Source organism: Rhinoraja longicauda, chromosome 3, assembly GCF_053455715.1.
Source record: "Rhinoraja longicauda isolate Sanriku21f chromosome 3, sRhiLon1.1, whole genome shotgun sequence".
Classification (NCBI taxonomy): Eukaryota; Metazoa; Chordata; class Chondrichthyes; order Rajiformes; family Arhynchobatidae; genus Rhinoraja; species Rhinoraja longicauda.
The window spans coordinates 70,516,596-70,527,764 of NC_135955.1; the positions used below are offsets into that span (position 1 = coordinate 70,516,596).

Here is an 11,169-nt window from a genome sequence, read left to right on the forward strand (position 1 = left end):
CCACCGCTGCCTCCGCACCCTTGGACTTCTCACTCCTGTCTGTGCTCCTGTCTCTGCTGGCTTGGACTGCTCCCCTGTGGGTTACCTGGACAGCTAGCTAGCTCCCTGCTAGCCACCGCTGCAGTCATCGAGCTGCAGGTTACTCGCTAGTTGCTAACGCTAACAGCTGCCCGGCTACCTCCTCTGCCTGCACGTCCTCAGCTCCCTATTAATCCTATTAACCCTCAGGCTGCTCAGCTTCCTCGGTCCTCCTCATAGGCCTTGCTCTGGATCAGCTTGTTGTGACGTTTTGATCTGCTAGCCCGCGGTAGCCGGCTAACTTCTCCGGGCTCTATGCTCCTTCGCTCCTGCCTGGCATGGCACTGAAGTACTTCTCTGCGAGGCTGCTCCAGCTCAACAACCACTCCACTCCGCCATGCATCTCTGTCATCATCAACCACGGACTTCTACGACGACCCAGATACATCCACAGAGGCTCCGGTCACAAGTTTGTTTACTCCCAGACCGGTCACTCCATCCCTGCACTCTGGTCAGCTGAGCGGACTTCCACTCGTCCATTACGTCATCACAATAACGCACACGAGCGTGCCCCCTGTCTACAAGCCCTGGCTAAATCACCCGTGTCCATCCACACCACAAAAAGCAACATGAAGCTCACTCTGTTCAATATCCGGTCCCTCAACAATAAAAGCCACATTCTGAATGACTTCATCCTGGAAAATAAACTGGACTTCCTCTGTCTGACAGAAACCTGGCAACAACCTCTGGACTACCTCCCACTCAACCTCACTACACCCAACGGATACTCCTACATCAATAAACCACGCTCGGAGGGCCGAGGTGGTGGGATTGCCGTAATTCACCGACAGGACTTCAAGATCAGCCTCATCTCCATCTCATCTGCTCCTTCATTTGAACACCTGGCTTTCAAACTCTCTGGCCACACACAATTAGTCATGGCAGTTGTCTACCGCCCTCCCAAACCACACCCATCATTCCTTTCTGACTTCTCTGACTTTCTGACCCAGTTCTGTCCTCTCTCCCCCTCAATCCTCCTCCTCGGTGATTTCAACATCCATATGGACTCCACTGACTCCACAATAACCGTTGACTTCACTGAAATACTCAACTGCTTTAACCTCACTCAACACGTCAATTTTCCCACCCATAACCGTGGGCACATTCTGGACCTTGTCTGCTCCACTGGACTAAATCTACATCACCTCTCTGGCTCCGACCCCACCCTCTCTGATCACTTAGCCATCACCATGTCTGTCAACATTCCCACCCCAGCTCCAAGGCAAAAACGCAAAATCAACTTCCGTAAGCTGAACTCTGTTTCACCAACCTCGCTCTCATCCTCGCTCTCATCCTCCCTCTCTGAAATAATGTCCGCCTCTCCCTTCGTTGACCTCCACAGCCCCTCTGACCTCACTGACTACTGCAACCACACTCTCTCCTCCTGCCTCGACCAGCTTGCACCTACAAAAACCAAAACAGTTTCCTTCACCCACTCTGCTCCCTGGTTTACCCCCGAACTCCGCATGATGAAAACTCATGCCCGCCAACTTGAAAGACTCCGCAACAAAACAGGTCTCACAATTCACTCCCAAGCCTACAAAGACCACCTGCAGCACTATAAAGATGCCCTCTCCCGTGCCCACTCCACCTACTACTCTCAAATAATTCACTCTGGCTCCGGAAACCCAAAAACACTCTTCTCTACAATAAACAAACTCCTCAGCCCCCTGGACACCATCTCCCAATCATTCACAGTTGACAAATGCACCACTTTCCTTTCATTCTTCCAAAGCAAAATAGACAGCATCTACAGCACCTTAACCACCAACGCACCTGCTGCCCCTCAAACCACCTGCCCCCCCCTTATCCTGTCAACCCCTGCCTCAGTTCTCCCCAGTCTCCACCACCGACCTCTCTGACCTCTTCACAGGAATAAAAACAGCCACCTGCTCTCTGGACCCCATCCCCTCCAGCTTTGTCAAGGCCTGCCTTCCTGCTCTCTCTCCACTTATCACTGCAACAATAAACTCCTCCCTGTCCACTGGCATCGTCACGCCATCCCTCAAAATCGCTGCTGTCACCCCCATTCTGAAAAAACCTGGTCTCAACCCTGACACCCCAAACAACTTCAGACCAATCTCCAACCTACCCTTTCTGTCCAAAGTTTTGGAACGTGCTGTAGCTTCCCAACTCAAATACCACCTCTCTACCAATAACCTGTATGAAACTTTCCAATCCGGATTCCGCTCCAACCACTGTACTGAAACTGCGCTCCTCAAAATCACAAACGACCTTTTCCTCTCCTCCGACGCTGGCAACCTCAACATCCTCATCCTACTTGACTTCAGCGCCGCCTTTGACACCATAAATCACTCCATTCTCCTCACCCGACTCTCTGGCCACACACAATTAGTCATGGCAGTTGTCTACCGCCCTCCCAAACCACACCCATCATTCCTTTCTGACTTCTCTGACTTTCTGACCCAGTTCTGTCCTCTCTCCCCCTCAATCCTCCTCCTCGGTGATTTCAACATCCATATGGACTCCACTGACTCCACAATAACCGCTGACTTCACTGAAATACTCAACTGCTTTAACCTCACTCAACACGTCAATTTTCCCACCCATAACCGTGGGCACATTCTGGACCTTGTCTGCTCCACTGGACTAAATCTACATCACCTCTCTGGCTCCGACCCCACCCTCTCTGATCACTTAGCCATCACCATGTCTGTCAACATTCCCACCCCAGCTCCAAGGCAAAAACGCAAAATCAACTTCCGTAAGCTGAACTCTGTTTCACCAACCTCGCTCTCATCCTCGCTCTCATCCTCCCTCTCTGAAATAATGTCCGCCTCTCCCTTCGTTGACCTCCACAGCCCCTCTGACCTCACTGACTACTGCAACCACACTCTCTCCTCCTGCCTCGACCAGCTTGCACCTACAAAAACCAAAACAGTTTCCTTCACCCACTCTGCTCCCTGGTTTAGCCCCGAACTCCGCATGATGAAAACTCATGCCCGCCAACTTGAAAGACTCCGCAACAAAACAGGTCTCACAATTCACTCCCAAGCCTACAAAGACCACCTGCAGCACTATAAAGATGCCCTCTCCCGTGCCCACTCCACGTACTACTCTCAAATAATTCACTCTGGCTCCGGAAACCCAAAAACACTCTTCTCTACAATAAACAAACTCCTCAGCCCCCTGGACACCATCTCCCAATCATTCACAGTTGACAAATGCACCACTTTCCTTTCATTCTTCCAAAGCAAAATAGACAGCATCTACAGCACCTTAACCACCAACGCACCTGCTGCCCCTCAAACCACCTGCCCCCCCTTATCCTGTCAACCCCTGCCTCAGTTCTCCCCAGTCTCCACCACCGACCTCTCTGACCTCTTCACAGGAATAAAAACAGCCACCTGCTCTCTGGACCCCATCCCCTCCAGCTTTGTCAAGGCCTGCCTTCCTGCTCTCTCTCCACTTATCACTGCAACAATAAACTCCTCCCTGTCCACTGGCATCGTCCCGCCATCCCTCAAAATCGCTGCTGTCACCCCCATTCTGAAAAAACCTGGTCTCAACCCTGACACCCCAAACAACTTCAGACCAATCTCCAACCTACCCTTTCTGTCCAAAGTTTTGGAACGTGCTGTAGCTTCCCAACTCAAATACCACCTCTCTACCAATAACCTGTATGAAACTTTCCAATCCGGATTCCGCTCCAACCACTGTACTGAAACTGCGCTCCTCAAAATCACAAACGACCTTTTCCTCTCCTCCGACGCTGGCAACCTCAACATCCTCATCCTACTTGACCTCAGCGCCGCCTTTGACACCATAAATCACTCCATTCTCCTCACCCGACTTGAAACCTCCTTTAACATCACCGGCACAGCCCTATCCTGGTTCAAATCTTACCTCTCTGACAGGCACCAGTTCATCTCCATTAACAACTGTAAATCCCCCACCGCTCCCCTCCCCCAAGGTGTCCCCCAAGGCTCAGTCCTTGGCCCCCTCCTCTTCATCCTCTACCTGTTCCCCCTTGGTCAATTAATCCGCCGTCATGGTCTCAACTTCCACTGCTTCGCCGATGATATCCAGCTCCTCATCTCCACCAAGTCAATCTCCACCACCACACACTCCACACTGACAAACTGCATCACTGAAATAAAATCTTGGCTTCAATCAAATTTCCTCAAACTCAACTGCAACAAATCTGAAATCATCATCATTGGTCCAAAAACGCTCACCAAATCCACCCAAAACTTCATCCTCAATATTGATGGTCTCCCAGTATCCACCTCCCCTCACATCCGGAATCTTGGAATCATCTGTGATCAAACCCTCTCCTTCGACAAACACATCAAACACATCACAAAGACAGCCTTCTTCCACCTCAAAAACATTGCCCGTCTCCGTCCATCCCTCTCCTCCACAGCTGCAGAAACCCTCATCCACGCCTTCATCACCTCCCGTCTGGACTACTGCAACAGCCTCCTTTATGGCACACCCTCAAAAATCATCAGTAAACTTCAATACATTCAAAACTCCGCTGCCCATCTACTCACCCACACCCCAATCCGTGACCATATCACCCCCGTCCTTTACAAACTCCACTGGCTCCCCATCCCCCAGAGAATCCAGTACAAAATCCTCCTCATGACCTACAAAGCCCTCCATAACCTGGCCCCATCCTACCTGACTGACCTCCTCCACAGGCACACTCCCACCTGCACCCTCCGCTCTGCTGCTGCCAATCTCTTATCCCCCCCCCCATCCGGACCAAACTCAGATCCTGGGGGGACAGGGCTTTCTCCATCGCTGCTCCCACCCCAAACCGTCAGAGACTCCTCCTCACTCACCACATTCAAAACATCACTGAAGTCTTACCTGTTCAGTACTGCCTTCAACCACTGAAGGTCACCTCACCTTCTGTCTCCTTTCTCTGTTCGTTTACTTATTTATCTATTTATTCACTTCCCTATGTTCTTTAAATCCCTGTAAAGCGTCTTTGAGTGTATGAAAAGCGCTATATAAATGTAATGCATTATTATTATTATTACTAATCACAAAGGGACCGGCAGGCCAAGGAAGACCTCCACAGGTGATGACATAAGAATTCTCTCATTAATAAAGAAAAATCCCCAAACACTTCTCCGACAGACCAGAAACACTCTTCAGGAGTGGATTTGTCAATGGCCACTGTCCACAGAAAACTTCATGAACAGAAATACAGAGGCTGGCTACACTGCAAGATGTAAACCACTGGTTAACCGCAAAAATAGGATGGCCAGGTTACAGTTTGCCAAGAAGTACTTAAAAGAGCAACCACAGTTCTGGAAAAAGGTCTTGTGGACAGATGAGACGAAGATTAACATATCAGAGTGACGGCAAGAGCAAAATATAGAGGAGAGAACTGCCCAAGATCCAAAGCATACCACCTCATCGGTGTTATGGCCTGGGCATGTACAGTTGCTGAAGGTACTGGCTCACTTATCTTCATTGATGATACAACTGCCGATGGTAGTAGCATAATGAATTCTGAAGTGTATAGACACATCCTATCTGCTCAAGTTCAAACAAATGCCTCAAAACTCATTGGCCGGCAGTTCATTCTACAGCAAGACAATGATCCTAAACATACGACTAAAGCAACAATGGAGTTTTTCAAAGCTAAAAAAATGGTCAATTCCTGGTTGACCAAGTCAATCGCCCAATCTGAACCCAATTGAGCATGCCTTTGGTGGTGTCCATGAATCGCACAGTTCAAGCAGTCATTGCATGCAAAGGGTATGCAACAAAATACTAAACATGATTAATTTCATTTACATGACATTGCTGTGTCCCAAACATTATGGTGCCCTGAAATGAGGGGACTATGTATAAACACTGCTATAATTTCTACATGGCGAAACCAAGATGTATAAAAATGGCCTTTATTAAAATCCAACAATATGCACTTTAACCACATGTAATTTTTTTCTATTTCAAATCTCAAATTGTGGAGTAGAGAGGCAAATAAATAGATGAGTCTTTGTCCCAAACATTATAAGGGCACTGTAACTATGTGAGGAAAGGAGTCCTGAAAGATCTAAATCTTAAACTACCACAAGACTTTGCAGCCATATTCCCTGCAGCCCCTCCCACCAACAAAAAATGCTTCTGAGACATGGCTTATCTTTAGAAAGCAACTACACACGCTGGAAAGGTACCACCAATGCTGTCTCCTCAGAACCTTCCACATCCACTAGTAGGATAAGCAAAGGACCACCTCATTCTCTTCCAGGCTAATATGTGCATTGCTGTAACTACAATTACACTTAGTGAGCTAACGTAGAAATATAGAAAAATGGTGCAGGAGTAGGCCATTCAGCCCTTAGAGCCAGCACCACCATTTAATATGATCATGGCTGATCATCTAAAATCAGTAACCCGTTCCTGCTTTTTCCCAATATCCCTCGATTCCTTTAGCTCTCAGAGCTAATTCTAATTCTCTCTTGAAATAATCCAGTGAATTGGCCTCCACTGCCTTCTGTGGCAGAGAATTCCACAGATTCACAACTCTCTGGGTGAAAAGGTTTTTCCTCATCTCAGTCCGAAATGACCTACCCATTATTCTTAAACCCCTGGTTCTGGATTCCCCCAACATCGGGAACATTTTTCTTGTATCTAGCCTATAAGAATCCTTAAAGAATTTTATATGTTTCTATAATATCCCCTCTCATCCTTCTAAATTCAAGTGAATACAAATCCAGTCGACCCATTCTTTCATCATATGTCAGTCCCGCCATTCCGGGAATTAAGCTGGTGAACCTACGCTGCACTCCCTCAATAGTAAGAATGTCCTTCCTCAAATTAGGAAACCAAAATTGCACACAATACTCAAGGTGCGGTCTCACCAGGGCACTGTACAACAGCAGTAGGACCTCCTTTCTCCTAAACTCAAATCCTGTCGCAATGAAGGCCAACATGCCATTAGCTTTCTTCACTGCCTGCTGTACCTTTAGCTGTCTTCACTGTCTGCTGTATCTTGGGCAAGTCACTTCGTTCACACTTAATCCAACTATTCAAACTCTTTTCTGAGTTTGGTCACAAATCAACAAAGTGGCATAGCGAGTAGAGGTACTGCTTTTTAGCTCCACCAAACTACATTTGATCTGCCCTTCAGTGCTGCCTTTGTGAATTTCGCACATTCTCCGTGATCAAGTTGATTTTCTTCAGGTGTTCCAGTTTCTACCCATTCCCAAAGATGTGAATGTTGTTGGCAAACTGACCACTCAAAATGGCCCTTCATATTTAGGCAAATTGTAGAACTGAAGAGTTAATACCCCAGTCTAAGACACAAACCAGTTCCTCTTCACCCCCACCCCCTCCCCCCAACAACTACATCTACATTTCACGCTATCTCAGGAAAGCAGCCAACATTATCAAGGACTGCTCACACCCCAATCATTCCCTCTCTCCCCTCTCCTCCTGGGCAGAAAACACAAAAGCTTGAAAGTTCATATCACCAGATTCAACAACAGTTTCCCCTCCACTTATCAAACTCATGAACTGACCTTTCTCGTGCCAAAGGCATTCTCCTGATCTTCCAACCTACCTCATTAAAGCCTTTGGCCTTTTTTTAGTACAATTTTTTGCAAGACCTTTGTCAGCACTGATGTACAAAAGGATCTTGGAGCCCCAAGTCTATAGGTTCCAGAAAGTAGCAAAGCAAAAGCAGTGGTAAAGAAGGCTTCTGGTATGCTTGTCGTCATTGGTCAGGATGCAACTTTATAGGACATTGGCTAGGCCATATTTGGATTATTGCACACAGTTCTGGTCGCCCCATTACAGGAAGGATGTTGAGGCTTTGAAAGGGTGTAGAGAGGTTTTAACCAGAATGATGCCTGGATTAGGGGGCATTAGCTACAGGGAGAGATTGAACAGACTTGGCCTGTATTCTCGGGAAACCTGACAGAAGTACAAAAAAATTAAAAGAGGCATAGATAAGGTAGTTAGAACTGTAGGGGAAGTCTTTTTTTTTTTTAACTCAGAGGGTGGGGAGTGCCTGGAACATAGAAACATAGAAAATAGGTGCAGGAGTAGGCCATTCGGCCCTTCGAGCCTGCACCGCCATTCAATATGATCATGGCTGATCATCCAGCTCAGTAACCTGTACCTGCCTTCTCTCCATACCCCCTGGTCCCTTTAGCCACAAGGGCCACATCTAACTCCCTCTTAAATATAGCCAATGAACTGGCCTCAACTACCTTCTGTGGCAAAGAATTCCACAGACTCACCATTCTCTGTGTGAAGAAATGTTTTCTCATCTCGGTCCTAAAAGACTTCCCCCTTATCCTTAAACTGTGAACGCACTGATGGGGGAGATGGTTGAGCCAGATACGATAATGGCATTTAAGAGACGTTTGGATAGGCAAGAAATGGAGGGATGTTGATTATGTGCAGACAAATGTTGGTTTGGCATAATGTTCAGTACAGACATTGTGGACCAAAGGGCCTAATTTTATGGGTAGGAAGGAACTGCAGAGGCTGGTTTACACCAGATAGACACAAAATACCTGCGCGAGATAACCACTTATGAGGAGTTTGCGCAGTAATCAACCAGAACCAGAAATACTGGAGTAATTCAACATCTCTGGATAAAAGGAATTGGTGGCGTTTCAGGTCAAGGCCTTTCTTCAGACTGAAGATGGATCTCGACCCAAAACATATTCATTTTTCTCCAGAGGTGATGCCTGGCCCGCTGAGTTTCTCCAACATTTTGTGTCTATCTTGGGCCTATTCTTATGATGTATTGTTCTAAGTTCTAGGTACGTGTCATTGGTCAGCACAGATTCAATGACCAAAGAGTCCATTATTGTGTTGTACGACTGACTTTACGAGACAGAGGTAAATATTCAAGAATGTTCTCAAAGCCATCTTTAGAAAAAACAATGCAATGTCCCTCCTGACTCCTCAGAAACATTGGACCCTAATGATTCAAAAGGTGCACTCATCGATGTAAACAGAGGTGAACTCCCCACTTATCTAACAAAGCATTTCATGCCCCATCAATGGAAAAGCGTATGGCTCCCACTATTGGCCTCATTAGCCACTTCAGAATCCACGAACCCAGTGGAACTAAATCTTCGTCCACTCCCACACCACGGGTGGGGTGGGGTGTGGAACAAGTTGCCAGAGGAGGTAATTGAGGGAGGGACTATCCCAACGTTTAAGAAACAATTGAACAGGCACATGGGTAGGACAGTTTGGAGGGAATATGGACTAAACGTGGGCAGGTGCGACTAGTATAGCTGGGACATGTTGGCCCGTGTGGGCAAGTTGGGCCGAAGGGCCTGTTTCCACACAATACAATATATCTTTATTGTCATTGTACAGGGGTACAACGAGATTGGGAATGCACCTCCCATACGATGCAATAAATTAATTAGCTAGTCAGTATTAATTTAAACAACCCAATGAAACAAATTGTAACAGTTTTAAAACAGAATAAAGTGCAAGTAGATCTGTGTCGGTTCACTGTGCGATGTGACCACTGTATCACTCCCGAAGGTGGATAATGCAGAGGGAACAAAGGTGGTCGGTCACGTTGTGCATGTAGTTGAGGTGCAGGCAAGAGCAACATAACTCACGTTGTAGATGTGGAAACTCGCCCCCACGGCCGTCACCAGGTAAAACTCGCGGTGCCGCTGGTGGAAGCGCACCACGTGCGGGACATGGTTACAGTTGAGCGCGAGCGCCCGGTAGCTGTTGAAAATGCGGCTGCCGTTACCGGGAGACATCCTGCGGCCCGACAAAAAAAAAACGGGGAAGGGAATATTCCGAGGGTTTAAAAACGCAGACCCGACTCTCCAAATGCCAATTTATTTTCCACCTCCAACCACCTTAAGAGTGCGTGCAGCGCAATAAACCTTCCTCCCCACAGCGCAGTTCCGTCCCCCACGTTGTGGTGTCGCACTTTTCACCTTCCTCCCCTCATTCACTCTTCAGCAGCTGTTGGAGGTGGGAATCTCCAGCACAGTAAAAACTTGCGTTTGTTCACGATGCTTTTTTTTTTAAAAAAGCAAACCAGCGTCGACTGAAATATATAATTACCACTGCAAGAACAGCTGTACAAACAAGTTACATATTGGTTTTGCAACTTTCACCACAAATGGAGAAGGAAGCCCAAAAGTCTTTATTCCGAGTTAGCAGCTTGAAGACAACCTATAGTTAGTGAAGATGGACACAAAATGCTGGAGTAACTCAGCGGGTCAGGCAGTATCTCTGGAGAAAAGGAATAGGTGATATTTCGAGTCAAGACCCTTCTTCAGTCAGTTCAGTTGGTTGGCAGTGTTGGATTCGGCAATTAAAAAGAGAGATTTACATGGTTAAACTGAACTTGGACACCTGAGGGGGCGAAAAAGCAAAACTGCAACTTGCAAAAACTTGCGAAGGATATCTGACAGGTAGAAGAGACAAACTTAGAAATGTGAGGCGGAACCTGATTGAAACATATAAGATGTACCTGGAAAGAATGGTACTTCCTGTGGGAGGATCTAAAACGAGGAGACTATGTCTTAGAGTCACATAGTGATACAGTGCCAGCTATCCTAGTTCCACTTGCCTGCGCTTGATCCATATCCCTCCAAACCTGTCCTATCCATGTACCTGTCTAGCTTTCTTAAACGATGGGATAGTCCCAGCTTCAACTACCTCCTCTGGCAGCTTGTTCCATACACCCACCACCCATTTGTGTGAAAAAGTTACCCCTCGGATTCCTATTAAATCTTTTCCACTTCACCTTGAACCTATTTACAATATAAAAATGATTTGGAAGATGGAATTAGAAGTAACACTAGCAAGTTTGCGGATGACACAAAGCTGGATGGTAGTGTGAACTGCGAAGAGGATGTTAGGAGGTTGCAGGGTGACTTGGACAGGTTGAGTGAGTGGGCAGATGCATGGCAGATGCAATATAATGTAGATAGATGAGATAATATCCACTTTGACAGCAATAATAAGGAGGCAGATCATTATCTCAATCGTATCAGATTAAGTAAAGGGGAAGTGCAATGAGACCTTGGTGTCCTTGTACACCAGTCATTTAAAGTAAGCGTGCAGGTACAGCAGTCAGTGAAGAAAGCTAATGGCATGCTG

The 11,169-nt window shown here is 47.0% G+C and overlaps 1 protein-coding gene across 1 annotated transcript in view; it reads right to left on the reverse strand.

Moving 5' to 3' along the window:
• wdr36 (WD repeat domain 36) overlaps positions 1 to 9,915 on the reverse strand; it is a 97,718-nt gene extending 87,803 nt beyond the window's left edge. Inside the window, exon 1 of the mRNA XM_078397027.1 lies at positions 9,663 to 9,915. Within this exon, the coding sequence (XP_078253153.1) occupies positions 9,663 to 9,812 (150 nt within the window). The 5' untranslated portion in view covers positions 9,813 to 9,915. The remainder of the gene's footprint in view (positions 1 to 9,662) is intronic.
• Between the last annotated feature and the right edge of the window lie 1,254 nt (positions 9,916 to 11,169).